Source organism: Pseudopipra pipra, chromosome 1 (genome assembly GCF_036250125.1).
Source record: "Pseudopipra pipra isolate bDixPip1 chromosome 1, bDixPip1.hap1, whole genome shotgun sequence".
Lineage (NCBI taxonomy): Eukaryota > Metazoa > Chordata > Aves > Passeriformes > Pipridae > Pseudopipra > Pseudopipra pipra.
Genome location: NC_087549.1, coordinates 44,078,093 through 44,103,193, shown reverse-complemented (window position 1 = coordinate 44,103,193; position 25,101 = coordinate 44,078,093). Strand labels below are relative to the sequence as shown.

Genomic DNA, 25,101 nt, shown 5'->3' with positions numbered 1-25,101 from the left:
AAGCCAGTGGAGCTAGTTATTTTGGATATGCTGGGATAGCTCACGACAGAATTTTGCGTAGCATTATTCCTTCACAAATGATGATAAAACAAATTCAGTAGTCAGAAAGAACCGCATCTCCCACACAACCCCCCCCCAAAATGACAATATAGTCACCACAATTCTTCAGATTTCCCAATCTGTCCTTTCATTTTGTGTCCTGCAAGTTTGATTTGTGCTCTCTTTACCTCTGATTAAACAAAAAGTAACCAGCAACATGATTCTGCCCTCATTTAATTTTTTTTAAATTAAATCTAATATCCTCCACTGAAATTAAAGCTATTACATACCAGTATAATGCAGATTAAATGAGCAGAATCATTATACTCATACAATGTATGAGTATAATCTATTTATAGTTTAAGAAAATAACATGAATATGTCACAATATCAAACAAACCCTTATATAGCAATCATCTGTGACAAAATGAACATTTGAAAATACAGGTATGCTGCTAATACCTGCACGAATTATTTCAAAGAATTATACCACTTCATATGAGAAAGATGATTATTACAGGATGTGTATTACAGGATTATGTTGTTCTCTGTTTTCTGCCTTCTTAGGAAGGTTCAGCAACATACCCTAGTTGAAGGCATCCCTGCTCATGGCAGAGGAGTTGGAACTAGATGATCTTTAAGCTCCCTTTCAACCCAATCTATGACACCAGTCCTGTATATGGTTTATTCTTTTTTCTCAGCCCTCACCTTTGCAGCCTCCCTATTCAAGGTTATTGAAGTAACACATATGTTTCTGAAACAGATGTAAAAGAAACAAAAGCCAAAACTTTCCACAGAATTATCTTAGGAGATGGCAGTAAATATCAGGTGCTTAAAGAGATGTTATATGATTTCATATATCAGAAGGTTGCCTGTGTGATGGTGATGTCAATGTTCATTACATTACAAATCTGGTATAAATAACACAGAAAAAAAAAGTCAAGGTAATTTTTTTTTTAATAAGAGAAAATTTGTACATTTACATTACATTTCTGCAAACATTTGTATGCAAACACAGTCATCCTTTGATGCATTCCAATATCAGATAACTGTTTTATTTTCACATTAAAAATATGAAAATATAATATAAACATATAAAACCATTTGGCAACAAAGTCTGTGTAATACAAAGGATGCCTGAACACTGTGTTTTGGGATTACAGGCTCACTTTTAAAATCTTGTGTGTGCCTTTGCAACACTTAATATTTTCTGAAGAGAAAATGGAACATGAAACAATATTTCAGAATGCACAGCAGGTTCTCTTCTTACTTTCATTTAGAGTCACAACATCTAAGTCATATAATACACAGGATTTCTGTAAAACAAACATAAGCAAACAATTAAGATAACTAGAACACAACAGTTGAAAAGCTTGCTTTTTCACGTATTTTAATGTAAAATATTTGGTAAAGTCACTAGATATATTTGTCTTTGAATATTATATTTAATTATAAGATTGCAGTTTTCTAACAAATTAAATGGAAACTGAAGCCCATGCAAGTCCCAGTTTGGCATCTTTACATTCTTTAGCTGCCTCAAACATCTCTCCTAACTCTGAAGGTGATAGATGATAGAAAGTGTCTTTTGAGGAGACACTACAAACCATCCTATCCTGAAAATCTTTTCTCACATGAACTGTTTATAAGAGCACATTCTCCTGTTGACTACACCAATTTTCAGTAGTTTCAGTTAAGTGCATTAATCCTTGAAGTACTGAGCATGGGGTGCAAAAGCCCAGTTGAAAGGAACAGGAAAATACAGAGTATCAGAACCCACTCAAATAAGGCACAGGCTATTAACTGTTAGAAAGGACTTTAACTTGTTTTGTGAAATTCACTAAAATTCTCTGTTTTCTGGCCTTTATTTAATAACTGCCAATACCTCCAAATGGAAACAGTTCAGTTTTTATCATGATAAACTATCAAAATAGCACTCCACCCTTGTAAAACATTTATGTACTGATTGCAAAAGCAGATTATAACAAAAATAAAGATCATCAAAACCAGGACTCTTCCTTTCAGCAATAAACTCGACTAGATAATTAGTGTTGACCAGAGAAACAATCAAACCCAGTTGTGCAATACAGTACAAATACATGTCGCAATCCTGTACTCTGAAACTGTAACACTGAACCCTGAACAAGGGCACAAAGACACAGAGAATATTGTCACATGCCAAGGAAACAAAAAGTCCTAACTTCTCTACTTGCCATTCTCCTGCCTGTGTCTTGGAAGGTTTACCAAGTATGTAATGATACACAGAGAAGTAAGTGCAACCACTGGATTCACCACATTCATCTCAACCCAAACCCAACAGCCATAAACAACAATTTCTGACATTAAAGAAAAGCTTCCAGAGACAACAGCTATCTAAGATGGAATTCATGAAATTCAAAGCACAAGAAAAAAGAAAGGAAAAGGGAAAAAAGTCATCATGAACAATGCTAATCACGATTCAGAATTGAAAACTAACACATACAATGTCACAGGGTAGTTGAACATTGACTACATCCAGAAGAGTTCATCTAAAATTACTCAGGTGAATCAGAATGAGGGCAAAATAAAAAGTTCCCCTATGCTACAAATAAGCCTGATGCCTTTTTGGCTGGACATATTTATCGCTGCCTAAAATTCTGGAGTGGACGCATGAAATTTGTTTCCTTTTTCCTTCTGCAGCCATAGTTTCAGCTCTTCCAGGGTGCTGGCTGCCCTGCGCCAGGGCCGTCCCCACAAAGAGAGCGGCTGAGCTTGATCCTCCCTGGGGCTGCAGAGAACCAGGGAGGCTTCCACAGTGCAAGGTGCTGGGAGAAAAGATGAACCTGGGAAGGGATCAGAAGTGATGGACAGAGGCAGGAGCTGAGGGCAGAAAATGTATTGTAGAGTCTAAACCTCAGGATGGATGCCGAAGCTGCCGTCAGTAAAATTATTAGCAAATATTGTTCTGACTGTAGGGTACTAGAAGACTGTGACTTATTGATTTTAGGAATTTCTTGTCATTAGTCAAATAATGAAGAAACACAGCATGTGCACTTTTACTTGGTTTTTTTGTTTGGGTTTTTTAAATTATTTTTATTTTTTGAGTGATAAGGACCAAGAGACATAACATTTTTATTACCCTTGAGAATTCACACAAATACCAACACACTGATTTATAACTTCTGATAAATTTTAACTTTTTGCACAGTTGCGTAAGGTACTCAAGTAAAGGCATTAGCTATTAACATTTGTATTAACATTAGGCAGAGACAGTATTTGATAGTCTGCAAGCATAGACAGTAAATATAAAGTATGAAGACCTTTTTGAAAGAGGGAGCAAGGCAGAATCCAAAGTACACAAACATAACCTTGCCATCTCAAGGAACAAGATACCATGCTGGTTTACAGATAAGATTCTGAAGGGAAAACTTTGGAAGAAAATGGTACAGTAAGAAGTTTAAATTCACTTATTTGAGAACAAGAAATAACATTAAGCATTGATTATTGTGGACATAAACTAAAAACGTTTTGTCTCACTCATGCTTTTTCCTGAGAAAACAAAATCAGTTTAAGTAGTTTAAAAGAGTTCTAGAAAAATCCCTGTTTGAACAGTTTCAGAATTCAGATTTCACTTACTTTAGAGGAAACAGGTAATTCAAGATGTTACAGGCTATACTTCAGGATCAAACTTCATGCTTTCAGTGAAAGGGGAGAAACTTTCATGTTCCTTAAACACTGAATATGCTTATTTGCAAATATTTTACTATTTAATAGTACTTCTGGGTGGCAAGTAAGCTGTTCATGTATCCTTAGCACAGATCCTCAGTTCTGTAAGTAATTAAGAATGGTGAAGCATAATGATAATGCAATGGTTCTTATAATCTGTAAGATCATTATCTGATAGTTTATCAACAGACTAGCCAGCACAGAAAGACAAGAACCACCACTCTACAAATAAAGAAGAGCCATTTTGAAATCCATTTTGAAATTTTAAAATGTAAATTTGAGGATTCTTAATCACTTCAGTTTGGTAAGACTGGTAAGATTATTCCATACAGGATCTTTGTGAAGCAAATGAGGGCCTGAGATTCATTTAAGCAAATGTGCTGTACAGATTTTAACAGTCCACATTCATAATCTAAAGAGATACGAGGAGTCCTGCATAAAGCGCTGAAGCAACGATCAGATTTGGGCAATCCCAGGTAGTGCTCAACTTCAGCCAAGCCTCGGAAGAGGTGGGGCACCCCCTCTCCTGAAATTACAGCAGGGAGTTATGAAAATCTCTCCCACCTCTGGGAACAAGGCAGGCAGCATTCCTCCTCCAAGGCTCCATGAACACTAACACTTCCAGCTCACATTTCAGCTCAGCCTGTTGTAACTCACTGCCTGACAAGTCAGCCGACAAACAGCAAAAGAGATGTGAAAAGATGAGAAGAACCAAAATGGTACCAAGAAGCTTGAGTTTCCACTTCGGCATCTTGAGCAAAGTGGGGTTTTGAAAATACCTCCACAGACAGAGATGCTGCTCCACCCTGCAGTGATTTTAGTGAGATGTTGAAACTTCCTGCTATCAAATACTAGTTTTTCCTGTTAAATAGCACACCAGACATGTCTCACCTAACAAAGAGGCATCTGTTCAAGCCAGTTTTATGCTTCCTGCTGTCTCCCCTCCCGGCTGTCTCTCCTCCCCAGCTCTAAGCAGAGTTTGTATCATTGGCATACAACAGATACCTAGACACAGGAATTGTGATGAGATGGCTAAGATTCCACTTTTTTTTTTTAAATCAGAGAAAGAAAGCTAAGGTGGTATACAAAGGGAAATGTAACAAAAAAAAAAGGATGAACTCTTTGAAAGGCTTCTAATGGAGTAAATCTGTAAATCTTCATTAAGATCAGCTGACCATTCCCTGCTGCAAAAACTGCTCAGATCAACTGTGCCATACAAAGTCAGATGATTCACCTACTCAAGCACCAGTTCTTGGTATTTTGATACTGGTTTAGTTATTTCAGAGGTGAGGCTCACTGTGGGTTTAGAAGAATGACAGGATTTTACTCTATCAAGTCCCCAGTCGAAGTCAGGCTTGGAGTGCTTGCTGAAAAACTAGCAGCTTTGGAGAAACAAGCAGAAGGAACTGTAACTAAGGTTCCTATTATTTATACATTCTTTAAATTTTGAGGATTTTTATTCTAATGACAGAATGATCCTCCTTAATCACTGCAATCATTTTGTTTATATTTAACAATGATAGTTGACAAAGACTGATAAACCATGGCAGAGAACTTGATGCAACCAAGTCCATGTCACTTTTGTTCCTGAACTGCCAGTAGAGGAAGCTCAGTTATGAACAGTCCTGATGCTTTCCATGCATTCCCTATATTCTGTAATTCAAATTACTTGTTCAAAATGCAAGACAGTCTTCTCACAACAGCAATGGGCAGGACATGGCACAAGCAGTATTAAGCAAGAGCTAAGGATATATTAACAGGGAAGGCAATCTCTGTGGGAATAGGGACAGGAGCAGGATCTAACTGCTGCTGAATACGTTCCTCAAGAAATGTTGATGAAGGCCTTGCTCCCAAAACCTGCTATTCCATCATGTCTAAAACATCTAACCCACTGGCAAAGTGTGGGGCTCTATCTCCCTCTTCTGTTAATACCAGGTAGACTGAAACAATGTTATACTGCAATTAGTTATTTCACAAACTTGAGAAGACAGCCGTGGTCCTCCTGTAAGGTTCCTCAACCCTACAAATCATCTGGGTAAGGTTTAGTATAGTTGCACATCAACAACCCTATTTAAGAGAGCAGTACGTCTTCAAAACCAAGATCCTGCAGAAGCAGGAACTGCCAGAAGCGAGTCAAGTCGGTAACATTCTTTTGGTCTCCTGGAGTTCAATTTATTTAATTTGAATCACATGAACCATATAGGCTGGGATATGGAACTCCCTATAATCAAGGGAAAAAGAAAGGCACCTCCAGAACAAAATTTTATCCTAAAAAGACTCATCTCTTTCCATTTTATAGAGATGATTCCAGACAACCAGACCAGTCATGCAAATTTTAGCTGGCTAAGGTTGCACATCAAGATGAATCTCATCCTGTACACTCAGACATTGTGATTAAGTTTTGATTTACATAACCTAATTATATGCTACTGCTTCCAGAAGAATATCTAGCTCATTCAATGTCCAGAACAGACTTTTTTTTTTTTTAATTAAATAAGATAGTGTACTTAAATTATGCCTTACATTGCACCAACACTGAGTTGGCACCATTTATCCTCTTTGCTTTAATCTCTGTACCTTGGTTCCCAAGTGTGCAAAGCTGAATATACTACCTAATGTTACTAAGACGGTTATGGAGATAAAAATCTAAAATAGATCTAAAGTACAGCATTACAAGCATTATGAAAACCCTCTCGAAGGAATTAATATTCTGTGGTCAGTACAAGATAAATAAAGGGCAAACAAAGCCTGGGGCTCCATGCATGACTGAGGATAATAAAGAAACACTGAGTATGCACTGCTGGAGACACAGGGATCTTTTAGACAAACTAACAATTCCATGAACCTCAGCAATAATGAAATCCGATTTCCTATGGATTTGGGTCTTGATGTGAATTAAATTTGATATCTATGATGCAAGTTCCAGCTGGAATGGCTGGTTGAAGCATTTTTCAGTCTCTCTATAGAGTGGTCTCTGTCCAACACTGTATGACCTCATGCTGGAGACTTTCCTTTTGCAGAGTACTCTCCCTCTCACCTTATTTTCAAGAACTCCTCAGGAGCTTAATTATCTTTTAATTTGACCTGTCAAATTTGTTTAAAATCAGCTAACAAGTTACAAAGGTACTTTAGGAGCAAAGGCATGGGACACACAGTGTAATTTCAAAAATCTGTTGCCATAGGAAAGAAAGGTAAAGAAACAAAGGAAGGGCAGAATTGAGGCCTGCTATTTCAGAATGTTCATCTCAAATGACATCCAGCTGTTAAACATTAAACGTTGCTCTCAACAGCACAGGGCAAGGTCTTAAATGCATTTTCACTGTTCTCTACTCAGCAGATGTATGTTTATTTAATACGATTAAAATAATCTTAGTAGTCAGTTTGGGAGATAGGCAGAACTTAAGTTTTGGTTAAGTCTTATGGCAGTCTTCAGAAAAAGGTGAAAACTTCGTACTTTTTTTCCTTTTTTTTTTTTTTAATACAGTTCCCTCCTTGCTCCTATTTTAGAAAAATACCAACAACCACCCACACAAAGACATAAATACAAAGGTTTGTAGTATTTCTTTTTAAAGGTAGTTGAGAAAAGTACTGCTTGTCAGCCATCACACCAAACAACACAAAAATGCAAATGCTAACTGCATTCTGGGAGGTATTTTTTTGGTTTTGGTTGTTTCTTGAGGACTGACTCGCAAGTACAAGTAGTTCACTGGCAACCAGAAGCATTGTCAAAGAACAGCTGTCATCTATTACTGAACAGGTTTAGGCATATCTGAGACTTATAAGAATTGTGAATAAATAAAATACTATTGTTATTTGTCAACATGTCTAAGCAATATTCTGGAATAATTTGTCATTAACATCTATTTCCACTGCAGCCTTTCAAATACAATCAAATCAGCTATTATTGCCCTTCTCCAAAAATTCATCAGTCAGAGGAAGTTAAAATTAAAGTACTGCATTCAGTTATTATTAACTGATCAGTTTGAAAATTGTGAGTTCTCAGAAATATGGCATGACTCCTTAGCTGTTACCAATGTAAACTCTCAAATAACATCTGATGGTTTCAGTGAGACTACCCATGTAAATTAGAGCTGCAGGACTGAGCCTAAGCATAGAATGGCTGAGATGGTATCTGAAACGTCAAGCAGTACTTTAGTTATCTGAATTGCTGGGATACAGAAGTCTTTTCTCTCCCTTAAACTCACTACAAGAAAAACTACAAATGAAGAGATAGGAAAATGCAGCACAAAATAGTGACGATACAAACTTGCCTTTTGTTTTGTTTAAATGTCTGACACATTTTAATATGTTTTTTTTCCCCCCAGCCCTCCACTGAACAACAGCTTGTTCTAAATTTCAAAAGAATCAAGACACTTAGTACTTCTGTATGAGCTCTGTAACTCTGGACATTGATCTTCACCATCTACAGAGGTGTTTTCTGTACATTTGGTTAATAAAGAAATGCCCGTAGTAAATGGTAGGCAAGAGTGTATATAAAAAAATCCTAGATTTCCTCAGATTAATACAATCTACTGCAATGTATCTGAAAATGGTCTGCTGCCTGTCAGCCTGCCCTGCCCATTTATCTTACCTCTGAATGACCTTCACATACTTCCCAAAAGCATGGCCATAATAGACTTTTCTAGGAAGTTCCTTAAAATGAGTTTCCTCTGTGGGACTGGTAAAGCAATGACATGCTTCCACTGAAGCATCTCATCAGTCTGGGAGAGGTGGTCCTACTGCAGAACCATGGGAAGCCTGATACCATCAGATATAGGTGTCTTGGGCCAAAACACTATGCAAAGCTGTATCTCCTTTTTACAATCAGCAAGTACATATTTCACCACTACAGAATGGATATATGATTAAAATGATCTCAGACTGGCACCTATCATGTCATTTTTCACAGCTACTAGTCACACTTCCCACTGCATTTTCCCTTCTCCAAAATTTCATCAGTTAGAGGAAGTTAAAATTCAAGTACTACATTCAGATTTCACAGTTTTGTGAACAGGCAAATTATTTTGTCGAACCTGAAAACCATGATGAAACTCTATGGTAGATTTTTTTTTTTTTTTACTGTGAACTCTCTTATTAGGCCATGGAAAAACCAATCGGGCTAAAGGAGTCCTTGTTTATATCAACAAATCCATTTCACTAAAAATGGCAAATTATACATCAAAGTAATGGTGTGTGATGCCCCGTCAGGATTCCAAACATTTCTAGCTAAGGTGAACTGTTACTACAGACAAACTTGACAAATTCTCATTCCCAAACACACATATATGCAATCAGAGCACACAACTGTTCAAAGCAGTTCTAATTAAAACCATGCAGCAGTATAACATTTTCAACGTGGACTGAATTTGTTTGCTATGTCCACACTAAAAACCGCATGAATTTTCATGAAGATGAGTAGGAATACTGAAGTTCCACTTACACTACAGTAAGTGCAGGCAATCTTTATGTGAGAAATAACCAAGCACCATTTCTGCACACTGAGAGAATTCCTAGATCTTATCCAAATGCACTGTGCAGAAATGCTCACTTTGCACATATTTGTCTTTGCAGTAATTATGATCATAGCTATTGTTTTGTATTTTCAAGCTTCATACTAACGTATCAATATATTCTCCATTTACAACAGTCAATGTCTTTTTAATTTACAACAAAATCAGAGTTATCTTATTTGAGACTTTTTGTCCAACTATTCAAGGACCTGCCATTATCATCCTGTCCTAAACAATATTTGACCATCAAGTTGCTGTGCTTCACTTTCATGCTAAAGTAATCAAAAGATTTTTTTTTCTTCTTTTTTCTCCCCCAAAATAACCAACTACAGCTTGTGTTATATAATACAACAGGACCTTGACTTAGAAGCAGTCCAACCCAGGGCTATTATTCTGACCATCCCCTATGGCTACTTAATCAAAACACTGCAACTTGTGACTTTGTCAGTAATTTTGCTCATTTATCTTTATTATGACTTCAACAGTATTCAGAATGGAAGGTTAGTTTTGTATAACTAATATTGGTGATGAATGGCAATGATAATGCATTGCATGAAGAACATCTATTAATGTCTAAAATAATATTCTACTGTCTAAAAATAAATTACAATGCAAAACATTTTCAGAGCTAATGAACAATAATTCAGTCCTACAAAAGTATTTCAACTCCAAGGAATAAGGACTTTTAAGCCAATGCACTTGAGTTAGTTAGAGATGCTGACTCTGACAGCTACAATATTGATTCCACTACTAATTAACTCAAATCTTTAGGTCACCATAACTTCAAAAGCACTAGTGTAAATCAGCCAAACAAACAGCTATGAACCTTGTATAAAACATTTGACTGCTGAACATAAAAGGTCCACTGATTACATCAGAATACAGCATCTTCACTGTGTGCACATTCTGCAGAAACCTAGAGGAAAAGGGAATCATGCTGGCACAGAAGTGGAACTACTCTAGAGCTGTTAACCACTCCCTTACAGAAAAGCATGGGAAAGAAAGACACAAAAGCAGTTTCCCTGAATTTTCATTTTCTCTCTGAACTGTATTTTACCTGCTCCCCTCTATTGTTTTTCTCTTCTCCCACAATTCTTTTCCCCCACATTCCTCCACTGTATACCTGCAATTACAGGATCCCTTCGAAATATTAACTCCATAACACAGAAAAAAAAGCACTAGCTGTGCTTTGCCAAACCTGTTCTGTATTTACAACCTTGTTTACCCAATCTGTCAAGAAAAATCTCCCATTCTTTCTACTTAGAAAAGAAGCCTACCTTTTCCAGTATTTCCTTAGTCAAGAGTGAGAATGCATGCTCAATGTTCACATTATCTTTAGCACTGGTTTCAAAAAACGGTATTCCATATTCCCAAGCAATCTGAAAAACAAAGGTAGGCAATGGGATGAACAGTCTTCAGGAAAAAAACCACTTCCTAATACTAGTATCAAGAGAAATGGAAGTGTTCTGACTACTTCTAACATGCTATATAAACAATGATTAAATACATGTCAGCTCAGTAAAATACTCTATATTCATCCTCAGAATGTTTCATTCTTCTTAAATTTTTTTCCATTTTCAAAACAGCTTTTTTTAACCTATCTCTACTGCTAAATAACAACAATAAACTTCAGTGGGTCTGTTCTCAATGTTTTGATACATTTGGAAAACAAACTGTCTCCTAGGCAATTGTTTAGAGAAAACTAATGGAGTGCCTGCAGAAAGGTATAGATAAAAATGTGACAAAAACTGTAGGAAAAGAGACATGATGAAATATGAAAGAGATGTTCCTTTATGCCAGACAAAGAGAAGCACAGAAATAAGAGGTAAGCAAAAAAAAAGATACATGTGCAAAAAATATATTATGGTAATAGGCAAAGAGAAAATACTTATAAGGACAGCATAGACTTTATATTAGTTGGTTCTATTTAATTTACTTGTGTTCTCTCATTTCCAGTGTATTTCCCTTATTGATAGCTTAGAGCTATGTTGGCATGAAGAAAGAAGCCCAACAAAACAAAAATAATAGTTTTTTAGAGTCCTAAACTTTTCCCAATTTATACAGTTAAATACATGGGCAAAAAGAAAACACAGTTGCATCATTGCCTCCCAAGGGAGGGGGCCAAAGTGGGAATAAATATGCCAAAAATAGTGGAAGAGTCTATTTATTCCCATTGTAATGGATCCCTTCTTGGTACACATCTGGAGAAGATGATATCAGGCAAAGAAAATACCCTACTGCTTATAATGTATAGAAAATCCTGTTATTACTGAACAGTTAATGATTTATTTGGAAGGGTCTCCATTAGGATAAAAAGTCTAATGTTGGCAGTTCTGTTTGCTTTTAATGAGCTCCAGAAATAACAAATCAGTGCTTTACAAAGATTGCAAAATCAGGCACGAAGATACAGATAAAAGAATCAGACTTCATAAGTTTTAGTCAAAATATAACAAAGATTATATTAAAGGTAGGAAAAAAAAGTGAGGTAATTGGTTTCCTTTCCAAAGTGCTACAAGAAAATGTAATTCTGAAAATAAAGATGAGATCTAGACTGTTTCTTTAGACAGACTGCTTCATAAGGGATTCTGAAACTCTAGCTTACTGCTGTGAACTATTTTCAGTACTGCAGCAACTTGTTACAGAAAATTAAGATCATTTAGCTATTCATGAGTGTCAATACAAAACAATGATGCATGATGGTTCATAAAGAAAAATACGAGCAGTAAAAAATACTGGGCTACTAAAGTAAACTGCTTAGCAGTTTCTAAAGTACACAGAAACTAATTAAATACTCCCTTTACCTTGTATCACGTACCAGATTTCTAGAGGGTTACCTGTGTACAAACTCTGATGAACACAAACCCCCTACATTTTAGTCATGGAATCACAGAAATCATTTTGAAAGGTAACCCCACTTGAAATGGGGTTAGCCATGGCTTTGCCTACCCAAGTCTTGAAATCCACCAATGATGGACATTCTATAACCTTCATGGGACCCTCTTCCATAGCTACATCACCCTTTTAGTGCAACTGGTTCTCCTCATCTCCAGCCTGAACCTCCCAAGCCAGGTCTTGTGTCTGCTGCTCCTTGGTTTATTGTCTGTCTCTGCTGAGAAGAGTCTTTTCTGTCATTTCTCTAGCTACACTTCAATTGCTGTAGACCAGTACCTGCTCCTTAGCCTCCTCTTTACCCACCTCCCCCAGTTCTCCCCATGGATTACTGCTACTGGGCCCCAAACACCTTTGTACCTGTATGCTGGACCATCTGCAGTTTCTCAACACCCTTCTTGAGATGGGAGAGCCAAAGCTGGGCACAATATTCCATGTAGCCTTGGCAGCACAAATTAAGGGGGGTAATAATCCCCCCAGATCTACTATCCAGTGTCCTTCTAATGTCACCCAGCATGCTTTTAAGCCATAAGGGAGCACTGCTGACTTATATTCAAGCTGGTGTTCAGAGAAACTTGAGTCCTTTGCAGCAGTAAATCATGCCTGGGATTACTCCATCACAGGTGCAAATCTTTGCACTTCATGAATTTAATGATGTTTCTGTTGGCCCGCTTCCGAAGTTTATCAAGGTCCTACAGAAGTGCTGTTCTCCCATTTGATCTGCCAGTCACACCCCTTAATCTCATGCTACATGCAAATCTCCATTTATCATCAGCAAGATCACTAATAAAGATGTTGAACAACATGACTGAAGCAAGGCTGACTGACTATAGCTCCCTGAAGCCCCTTCCTTGTCCTTTTTAAAAGATTCGTGTCATGCCAGCATCTTTCTAGTCAAAAGGGATCTCTTCCAACTACCACGTTTTTTCAGAGTTGACTGACAGGCCTAAGACAAACAGACCACAAACAGACCTGCAAGCTCTATCTCTGAAGACCAATGCAAAAGAAAAATCAAATCAAATCAAAGGAAAAAACTTCAGTCTTCTCTGTATCATATTACTACATTGTCTACTACATCTATCAGTGCACCTGCATTTTTTCTCTATATTTGCACAATATTGGTCAAAGAAGATTAATGTATGCATCATTTCAATTCACCCTGCATAGCGGTAAGTTCTGTGGCAAGCAAGTCTTCTAAAAATGTAACTAGATGGAAAAAACCCTACCAGTCCAGTGTTAAAGCAGTTGGAAAAATGAACACAGATCTGGCTACTCCCTCTCATAAAGAAACTGGAAAGGCACATTCAAAGAACTACTTTTTTTCTCCTTTAGGAGTATCTTGAGTAGATCCATAAATGAAATATCTAAATACATTTACAAACCTATCAGAATTATACTATTGGGCAATTTTATTTTATAATATCCTTGAGAACAGTTTGGAGGGCCAGTGTTTCAGTAACAAAATAATGCTAATACCGCTTCCAAGATGAAATTTAATTCCAATTGTTCCTTTAACTCAAAATATACTACTTCCCAGCAAAGGGCTGCTATGATTTCTTAGTGTTGAATCAGAAAGATGTGGCTGAAATATTCCTAGAGCTGTGCAGAATATTTTTTTAAAATTTGTATTGTACATGTAAAATCAGCTTCAAAGTTATAAATCAGCTTCAGCTATGAAGGCAGCAAAAGCAAAAAAAAAAGGGTAGAAAATTTTACTTGGCTTTTTCTGTTAGAAAGATTTGATAGGAAAAAAACTGCCTCATTCTACCAACCTTCAACATTTTTATTTTTCAGTGAAAAAGAAAATTATATTTGGGGAGGGTGAACAGAGGAGCCCAAGAACCTTGAGTTAAAACTTTTGTCAAAGTGAATAAGAAGCAATTAATACAAGAAAATTATACTTGATAATGTTAAAATTAAATACATCAATTTCTGAGTGATTGAAATTACATAATTACAAAAGAGAGTAACTAAAAAATTCGCAGCATTAAATTAGTCTAGGAAGTGACATACAACATAGATGACAAGATTCCCAGGGAACCTAGGGTCTTCTCTGCAAGAGACTGAGCAGAACAATACTTACAGCTCATACTCTCACGGTAATATGAAATACCTAAGTATGAATTATTATGTGCCAATCTTAGTATCAAACTGTTTTCCCCTCCTAATAAGGATATTTTCTTCTTTGGAGTGAGAAGAAAATTACTAGCTCTCTCTCTGCTAATGGACTATTTCTCCAGCATGTTCAGTCAGATGCTTTAGCACTTGTAAATCATATTAAAAGAAGAAATAGTATAACTGAAGAGTTGCCTTGCCTAAAAACACAGGGGAAATCCAGCAAGTAGACTCACTGGGGAGGAGGTAATGATTTGTTTCTGAAAAAAATACATTATTAAGAGAAATTTTGATTGCATGGTTAAGAACACAGGAGTCAGAAAATGTCACACTTAATACCATATGCAAAACCCTACTACTGCCCTCTTGTGCACATGCATCCAGTGATTCTTTAGATTTCTGACAGTACATTCTTCGTATGAGAGTACATATGTGTTTTTCATCAACCTTATTCCTTGTAAACAGTTATGGTACATTAACATTGAAAGCACCTTCCATACAATGAACTTGCAAGATTGTAATGCTGTCAAAAAGGTGATGTTATTTTTTTAAAGTTCCCTAATCTGGGCTTATATAATTGGCAAGATATCATCAGTGTGTTTTTCTTTGAACATCCTGCCTGACTCACCATGCCTGAAAGCATAAAAAGGAGGGCTAATTCCAAGTTCCAGAAAACAGATGCATACAGTATGCAGTAACAAAATTAACTGGTATATAGGCCATGCTCTCCTGCGATATTTAGTTATTATCAAAATTTCTTCTGTCATAGCATGGCTTCTGAATTTCCTCACTGGTTCTCAGTGACAATAAATTGTCACTGCCTTTAAAACAGCACTCCCCACTTAATAACAGTTCTTCCCCTAACCGTGGTCAGCAGGTATAAACTATACTGTAGTCTCAGCTGTACCACACACACACAGTTAGGTCTAGGGGACCTGGATGTTCAGTACCTGTCCAGTCTTATTTAGGGCTATTCATAGAGAATGCAGATCACTTTGCATAGGCTGTCAGAATAGTTCCTTGTAGTCAGATTTTAGCAAAAAGATTACTGATGGGTGGTACCAGAAAAATTATGCAGAATGTATTACATTTTAGTATTCCATATTACAACAGTATTCTGAAAATGCAGACTTTATATTAAACATTTCTATTGTAGCACCTAAAACTTTTAAAGTGCATTCAAACTTTTAAAAGTGTATTCTAAAGAGACCATCTAGGAATTACTTAATGTGTTTCTACTCGTATGTTAAAAAAGCCCCCAACACTCCAGGACTCTTTAAGTGTTCTTCTGGAGCAATCCCTAGTAGAATTTTTGGGATTCAGGAGCTTTTCACCATTTCCAGTTTAACAGCTCACAGTGACATACTAAGATACTCAGGAGAGCCCAAAGAAAGTATCAATGATACCTTTTCTCCTTTCTGTTTTGGAACTACACGTTCTGACTCCTTATCACACTTGTTGCCCAACAGTATTACGTCCACTTCATCACCTGCTTTCTAAAAGAGAACCAGCATTAATAAATGTCAAGTAAGAAAAAAGCAAACAACAAAAGTCCTTCACCTTCAGCTCACACAAACTCTCAGCACTTCACTTCCTTGAAAGTAAAGGGTAAATTCTGTCCTGACCTTCATATGTGGAAATATTTTCCATCAGTTACTGGGATTAGGAATGAAACAGCAAGAATGCAAAGAGCAGAAAAAAGCCACTTAGAAGTGCCATGTATAATTTCCAACCCCTTTCATAAGATATAAAGTATATGGTGCATGGGCACCATCTTCTGATGAGTGCTCTCCATCTTGAGGCTTTAAAGTGAGTGGAAATGCCCTGAATTCACAGACACTTCCCTCCCTAAAGTAATAGATCCATGGATTAGCATATGACTCTGGTCTACATCCAGCACTCACAAGTAAAAAGGAAGGAATTTGCTGCACCTGAAAGAGCACCTCTCTGTACTTCACTTTTGCACACAGACAGTAAAATTATATTCAAAGTGTTCAAACTCAACATAAAAGTCTGATTATTCCAAGATACTAGGAAGAAGGCAATAGATTTTTAATGAAGTAAAATTTAAAAACCTCATTGATCCCAAAAGGAAGAAAAATCTACCTTTTTGACCTTGTCTCCATCCTTCATTCCTCTAATCCACTCACAGGCATGATGACTGTGAAAAGCACTGGGTTCTTTACATCAGTGTTATTTTAAGATAAGCTATTGTAACTATGCATGACTGGAATAATGACAAGGAAAGGGAACAGTTCTGCAACAGAATGTGGAATTTGAAAACTGACATTTGTTGTGAAAGTCATATTTAAAACCACTTTTGGTCCTTAAATGGAGGAAGCTGAGGGTCTCACTCTAGAGACAATTGAAGCAAACGTGGTCTGATTGCCATGGCTTTTACTCTGGAGGTACATGCTCACATAGCTTCTTCGATGACTCAAAAAGCCTGGTCTCAGGCTGCACATCTCTCTCTGATCTCTGTCACCATCTTAATTTCTATAACTTTGCCATAGTGCAGAATCAGTCAGAATCCTCTTGCTGAGAGCTCACACACATACGCATGCATGCCCTTCCCTTCAGAGAAATGCAGAGAAAAACCTCTATTCAGAAAAGGATGAGAGAATCATTATTTTTAGTCTATTTGTACTTTTACAACTAAGTTGCCTCATTTGAAGAGTACAGCAGTAGGCACAATTTATTATTAAGGAACACTATGCCATTTTTTTAACCCATTCTCCTAAGCTAAACTTATTTCATACCCAGACTTGATGTTCAAGATAATGTAGTATTAAAATGAAGTAAACTTAACATAAGACTAGGAAGTACAGGCCTAAAGTTGCAAATCAATCTAACCTGGACTAACAGATCAAAATGTTGTCTATTTCAGAATGCACTGGAGATTCACTCATTAAGGTCAATGGTTCTCCTACATAAAATCACATATATCAGTCCCAAAATAGGGTAAATAGACAACTTAATCTCATCACATAATCAACTTTTCATTTGGAAGAAGTTGTTGATGTTGATGAACGTATTATAAGAGACATTTAACTTTACTCTAAAGGTCAATGGCAAATACTTGCATACTGCACAAACAAAACCACTGAATTCATTCTGCAACTTTATTTCTGTATAAACAGCACAAATTTTTGCAGTAGGAATGTTTTTTCTAAAGACCTTCAAACAATAAGAAAATTTAAAAGAAGTTAGAGGTACCAGGCCTTTCAGTAAGTATTTATCAGTATTATCAATCAGTATTTATTTCTGCAAATAACTGTTAAATCTATATCAATATAATGTATTAATGTATTTTCACTTTGTCTGGATCCTCCATCAAAGCACTCAAATTACTCCTTTTTTAAAGATGATGCCTTGCAGTTTCTTGTATTTAGAAAAATGAAGATTATACACTAAACTGATGTCCATTTTAGATTCTGAAAACTGATTATGTAGATGAAGACTTAAAAAATTAAGTTAATATGACGAGGTAGAAGTTTGACCATGTGCTCAGCTGGCATAAAAACTGCAAGGGTACACTGATTTGAACTGGCCAAAAATATGGCTCTTCAGTGCTTCCAAAAGCTTACATTGTATTTTCATACTCTGTTATTTATAGCTAGAGAATAAGCTTTTCAAATGCAAAATCTGAAAGACGATGGTTATTTTACTGTTGTTAAAATGCTATGCAAGTCAGCACTGAGTAAGCTCATAGACCGAGGAAATATTTTTTTCCCCCATATCACGGAGAAGTATTATTAAAAATTTCATCCATTTCATCAAGGCAAAAAAAATTTTTTTTTGGTAAAGATTAAAAAAAAGTTTTGCTTTGGTATGTCAAAAATGCCAGATTTTCACTCTCTCAGTTTTCCCTCAGGTTTTAATATTTCAAAGTTTACATTTTATTGAAGCTTAAAATAAAATAACCTGAACTATAGGTAGGAAACCTATACTATTTTATCTTGAAAAGGAAAACACGAGCACTATATTTCTCTCAAAAAATTGGAGTCAAGAGATTTATTGAGACTAACCAAGTTTTCTGAAGTGTTTGGCAAAGCTTGGAGTCACCAGGTTTTGGCAAAAGGGCTTTTCTTTCGCTGGGTTCCCAGGCAGCTAGATCTGGCGGCAGCAGGAGTCAGGCTGCTCCGAGCAGTGGCCACGGGAGGGAGCAGCGGCAGAGCCTCAAACCCAGCTCTGCCACGTACTAGGTTCGGAACACTGGACATTTGCACCACAGCACCACGGCCTCTTTAGCGACCTACTGACAGGGGACACCCACCCATGCCCTTCACCCTCCTGCTTAATGTTCACCCAGCCTGGGCACTCAACCAAGCACATACACAAATCACTGCCTGACTACATGGCTATTAACAGAAATCAAAAATGCAAAAGGGAAAATATCTTGCTCATCCCCTTTGTATGTAATTTGTTTGGTGGTTTTTTTTTTCTTTTCAAATATTAGGTCTTTTTTTTCTGCAGTTCTTGTTTTCCAGAAGTGCTCTGAATTTATGTGAGTATGAAAAGCAGCAGACACCCTTACTGTAAGAGAACTACACCACATCTGTACTTACAGGTTATTAGAAGAAACTATACTTTCACTTCTTAAATGGTGAGCACAGACCCGACCATGAATGGCCAGCCTCAACCTCCCCTGCAGCAAACTGACCGTGATGTTTACAAGCTCATCCAGACTCCTTGTTGTATGAACCAATCTATCCAGCGATACATCCTCCAGAAACACCACCTTGTCCCTACACCACACTTTCAGGGTGTAATTGTGAAGGGCTGCATGATTTTGATACTCACTGATGACAGTTTGAAAAGGGAACAGAAGTTTGTAAGTCCAAACAGTCAAACCGAGAACCCATACGTGATAAATACACTATGGGAGTACTCAATTAGTTTGTGTATGAGGAAGAAATGTAGTATTAATATAATTTTTCACATCTGATGAAGATGCACACAGTCAAACTGCAAGATGAAGGCAGGGCTGGAGAAGGTCTTAAAGCTGGGAAGTTTCCTCTTCTTACTCACTAGACAATGACAGTAGAAACTTACCCTTTGTAATACTGAAGAGCTATTTATCAGTTACAGATTGCCCTCACAGTCTCTTTGACAGTATCACATAGACAGTGTTCATATTATGATTCCCATACATGTCTCTTTCTATATATTTTTCTAAGTGTCATCTTATGACCTCAGTTACAAATGCCTGGTTTCCAGGACTTCAGTGGAAATAAACAAATAATAAAATTTGTTTGCCTACAAGCAAACTTAGACTGCAGTAAATATAAACCAATTTATCCCCAAACCAACCTGGGATTACAGATAAACTAATTCAGTAAAATGACAAGAACAAGAATTTTAAGTTCTAATCAGAGCCATAACAACAAACCCATCTACAAACCGGAACAATTAAATCTTTTGACATCAAGCTTTCCCTCCAGAGAAAGAAAAACTCAGAAGAACTTGAAGTCAACCTAATTTACATTTGTACAGCAATTTGCTGGGCTGCTTTTATTTAAGTGTGATGCAGAAACACCGAAAGACAGTCCAGTCTCCCAGATGCACCAGATAAACTGAACCAAAAGAGGGCACTATGCGAAAATGTCAGCAACACAACACACCCATGCAGTTTTATATACTGGTCAAGGGGTCACTTCTTCAGGTGGGAAAAACAGAAAGCTAATGTATTCCATTAGTGATTTAGGTTGGCAGGGACTTCTGGAAGTCATTTGGTCTAATCCCCTGCTTGAAGATGGGCCAACTTCAAAGTCAGGTCAGGTTGCTCAAGGCCCTGCTGAAGGGCATTTTAAGTGTGTCCTTTAAGAGTTCCTCTCTTGGGCACCTGTTTGAGCATTTGACCACTCTATTGTGAGGAAGTTTTTACCAATGTTAGTTGGAATCTTGTTCAAAAATTCCTAGAAAGAACTGCTTTCTGCAAATGGATTTGGTACACAGCTGCTTGTACTTAATTTTTAAAGGCTAAACAGAATCAGCCTTTCAGAACAGGTACATACAACAGCTAAAAGCCATGTCAGAAGACAAGAGGAACACTTTAATAAATTGCACATAACCTGCAATCCTACGAACAAAGAATGGTTTCAGATTCAAAGTAATTTTCCTGCAATTATCATGGTCCTAATGAGTGCATTACAAATCCAATATATCTGTACTGTATTTGCCAATAATGCCCTAAGATATTAATCTGCGGGTGAGTATATTTTTCTACTAAGATTTTTAAGTACAGTCATGTTACTTAGTTTCCTCTAGTTCTGAATATAAATTTTACAGCAATACAGATATGGCAGCATATTTCTGTCTTGAACTTCCTTGAACAGTAATTCATTTTTAATAGGAAATTTGCTGCATTCCACATTTCAAATAACTGAAATATAATAAGAACATTACTGGCAATCTGATTGTAATTGCACTGACTGGCCAGTTTTTATAAAATCAATGGACTTCTTAAGAATGCTAAATTGCTTAGATTGTTATTTTCAACTGTTGTAAAAATGGCTTAGTACATTGAACAGATTTTTAAAAAACTTTGTTTAAAATTTTTATGTGTAAAGAATTAAAACATGAGAGTATAATGTAATAACTGAATTGTCTCAAAAGTTCCTGTTTGATTGGTTCAGGTGCAAGCTTTACACTACCTGTTAGTCTGGTATTTCATGAAGTCTGTATTCTATCTGTTTTCCTTTTTAAAACTTATTTATTTTTTCTATGCTTGCATATTTCAAAGGGTGCTGTAGCAATAACCACTTTGATTCTGGGCATTTGTGGGGCATTAAATACTGGTTTGCATTCACAGACCAAAGCAAATGCAGGGAATGTCACCGACCTCCAGGAAGTAATTAATTTTCATGAAATGCCCTGGTTTTGAACAGTTATTGCTTAAAAACACTTCTTTTGCAATGAATGGCTCCATATATTTCTACCAAGACGCTTCAGAAATTGATATCCCACTAGGACTAAATTAAATTTTTTATTATTATCTAGCTCTATTACAACACTAATTGCTAGTTTTGAGATTGGTACAATCAATCATGCAATTTACATTCCTAAAAATTGGTTTAGATTGAGTATTTTTCGATTTTTTAAATTTTAAACTAACAAAGGACCTTCGGGGGTTAAGATTAAACAGTCTAAATAGCTTGACTACATTTACACGGAAGCTTTGAAGTGTCACAAGCAGAAAGCAGGCTTCTGCAGGTGTCATTTCCTGACTGACTTAAGCAGATCTAAGCCTGCACAGTGGCTACAGGTGCTAGTCTCATACTTCCCTCCACCCTGGCCATACAGTCCTGAAACTTTCTTGCTGTTTATGGTTGTGAATTGTAGCCCACTGAATCAATCACCCTGTTGATCTAATTGAAGATGACAGGACAAAATGACCCCTTCGGAGCCAGTGTGAATAAAGACCAGTATTTTATAGAGAAATTTGTACGCTCAGATATATAGACACATGCATAGAGAGATAGATATTAATGGATATATATGGATAATCTATATTTTCAGCTTCAGATTACGGCAAACATACTATTCTACTGTGTGCTGAGTTAAATCTTTGTTAACCATGAAACTGTACAACCAGTGGCATATATAGGTGTGGCTTTTATTTGCCCATAATACATAAGGGCATGTGCTTTTCTTAGCAAAATAATAAAACAGATGTCTTAATTTGAAGTGTGTGCAGACAAACCGGCAAGAATATTGTGTCATCGAATCTCCTTCAGTAACACATTACTGCATTAGGCTCTGTTGCCACTAGGACTTTTAAGATGGCTCTAAGGTCAAGGATAATGATGTACTAGGTCACCATGGTAATGTTGTTAATAATGAGATAATGTAAATGTAATGTTTTACCAAGAGTATAAGATACCCTATGTATGTATTATTGGATATATGACCACGTGTAGTCCATTAATTCAGCTGTATACTGAACCTGTGAAGAGACAAAATGATGCGTTTGATGGTTTTACTTCAAGCCCACTTTCCGAAGATTAACTCTCCATCATGTCATATTCCCACCAAATCATAAGAGCATTAAAAAAACTGCTTGAATGTTTACTTGATTTTAATCAACAAAGAGCACTACCTTGCTTGGATTCTTACACAAGCATAATAACTTACACAACTGTGCTAACTACAGACTGCCATGCTACTGCTTAGGGGCAATCTCATTGCTCTCTACAGCCCCCTGAGGAGGGGAAGTAAAGGGAATGGTGCTGATCTCTCCTCCCTGGCATCAAGAGACAGGACACGTAGGAATGGCTCAAAGTTGTGCCTGGGAGATTCAGACTGGACATTAGGAAGCATTTCTTTACCGAGAGGGTGGTCAAACATTGGAACAGGCTTCCTAGGGAGATGGTCGACTCCCCAAGCCAAGTAAAGAGGCATTTGGACAATGCCCTTAATAACGTGCTTTAACTTTTGGTCAGCCCTGAAGTGGTCAGGCAGCTGGATGGTCACTAAAGGTCCCTTACAATTGAACTATTCTAAAACTGACCTGCCTCATCTAACAGAGAACACAACAAGAGAGACCTAGCAATAAAGACTTGGAATACAGGGTTACAGGCAGCTGAATGATCTTATGTCTAAGGGCTTGCCCACTCCTCCCTCCCTGGTTCCTCCCTTCACATTGTTCCCATACATTCTTCTCTCTTTGCCTTCCTGCTCCTACCTATTTACCTTGCACCAACTCCAATAAGTGTCAGACCATTCTATGAGCCTCTTAAACTCACTGATGGAGCAGAAAAACCATCCAACTTTTTTTGCTCTGTTAGTTTTCTATTGCATTAGAAAGTCAGAGTGAACCACAGAGGACTCTTGACAAGCTCCAAAAGCAGCACAGTGGGAGCCAATGTTTAGGAGCAGGGAGGTGGGAACACACTCCCTGTCTGGCAGCCATGTGCTGTTGAATCACTTCCTATTTTACATGAAAGCACGTGTTTCTGGCTGCAGCACTACAAGCAGCTGAGCTAAGCAAACAGCTTCCCACTCCAATTCCTCCCTCTCGAAACCATCCTCTCAAGGAATATCCAGCAAGGACAAAGAGGATGTTTAATTCCTTTGATCTTGGGATGAGGTAATTACACTAAAGTAATGAAAATAGAAAAGGGAAATAATTGGCTGTGATATGGAATTTCATACAGAAACCAATTAAAATCCTAGGATGAGCTCATGGAGATTGACTTATGTGTAGCCACACCAGTGACAAAAGCATCATAACTCAGCATGCACAAACCTGAATTGGAAGCTATGTTTTACAAGTACTTCAGAAAACATTCCTGCATCACCATGGGCTTGTCCTGGATAATATACATTCTGTTCCAGTTTCAGATGACAGTAATTCTACTATCATACTGCGTGCTTAGTTAAATGCAAGAAATTCTGGTTATAAAGACAGAAACAAGAATAGATCTCATGCAGTCATTAAAAACAACACATTAATTACTTTCATTAGGAGATCAACCACTGACAGATACATTTACCTCATATATGTCTTGCATCCACATTGTTATACTCTGAAAACTCTTCAGATTTGTGATGTCATATACAAGAACAAAGCCTTGTGCACCACGGAAATAGCTAGTACTAAGTGTATGGAATCGCTCCTGGCCAGCAGTATCCCTGAAAGAAATTGCAATAAATCACACACACACACACAAACAAACAAAAGATGATCAAATTGCAGAACCCCCAAGAAAAATCACTTTATTTTAAGGAGTATTGTCCAAATTTTGAATTATATACTCTAATGTGAAAGGAACAAGAAAAGACACAGATGAGAGACACAGCATTAAAAGAAATACACTGGAAATTTATTCTGAATAATACAGCCCTACTAAGGAAGCCAAACCAGTGGCTGAAGTCTGAGTGTAATGTCAAGTCCACCGTTGCTTCTTTATATACATAATAATTATGATCAGTACAACCCAGATGATAAAAAAAATCTGTAGTACAAGCATTGCAGGAGTCAGGTGACATCCCCATATTCTGACAAGCCCTATGTAAACTCTGACACAAACAGTAAGCTGGTTTAGATGGAAGACAGGTTTCAGGAAAAAGTCTACAAAATACAGGGATGCAGTGACTCCTACACATAATTATGCCTTCAGAAAGCTGTAAACAAGCCTCCGACACTTTTGTATTAAAGCTTGAGGCAGAATAACTGTGGATCTAATAATGGTCAGGTAATTCATGTACAGATTTATTCCTGGAGAAGTTAAATACCAGTAAGTATAAATAGCATTCAGTACTGGATGCCTGGAGAGACAGCTGTCAGTAGCCCTATATACTCTTCAGTAAAACCTCCAAACCAAAAAATAGTGTATGTTCACAGACTCCTCTTAGTGCCTTTCTCTTGGTGATGCTTTTGACCATGCATTTGATGGGTAATGAACTGTAAAATGTTTTTGCTTTGTCACTTCCCTCGATGTTCCTATACAATTAAATATACTTAATATGGATCATAGATCTGCACTGTTTGTATGCTGCAAGTTTTACTGTTAAAGCAACCCAGGGATAACCCTATTTTAAATTTACATTAGTTGCTGCAAAAAATATGCTCCTCTAGGCTAAACTCAAATTTTAAAATGACCTAGCATGTCAGGAAGACACATGATCAAAAGCAGATGAGATTTTTCAGGTCATAATGCAATTTAGTTGGCTTTCATTTGTGATACAAATTAAAACTTACCATATTTGAAGTTTCACTCTTGTGTCATTAAACATTACTAGCTTTACTTTAAAATCAATGCCTAAAAGAAAAAAAGGAAAATCTGTAACATTTCTCATACTAACATGGATTCCCTCTGAATAGTGTTTCTTAGCTCTAATT

The 25,101-nt window shown here is 37.0% G+C and overlaps 1 protein-coding gene across 3 annotated transcripts in view; it reads right to left on the bottom strand.

Moving 5' to 3' along the window:
* Window positions 1-978: 978 nt before the first annotated feature.
* The window catches only part of LOC135414029 (ras-related protein Rab-10-like), a 30,277-nt gene continuing 6,154 nt past the window's right edge, over window positions 979-25,101 (bottom strand). Inside the window, exons 2-6 of one of the 3 annotated variants that reach the window (XM_064654274.1) lie at window positions 24,961-25,021; window positions 23,753-23,891; window positions 15,662-15,751; window positions 10,529-10,630; window positions 979-1,355 (exon numbers count right to left, since the gene is read on the bottom strand). In XM_064654274.1, coding sequence (XP_064510344.1) covers window positions 1,281-1,355; window positions 10,529-10,630; window positions 15,662-15,751; window positions 23,753-23,891; window positions 24,961-25,021 — 467 coding nt within the window. In that variant the 3' untranslated portion in view covers window positions 979-1,280. Of the gene's footprint in view, window positions 1,356-1,383; window positions 10,168-10,528; window positions 10,631-15,661; window positions 15,752-23,752; window positions 23,892-24,960; window positions 25,022-25,101 lie in introns of those variants that run through there. The other 2 variants (XM_064654282.1, XM_064654290.1) reach the window with 2 other exon arrangements.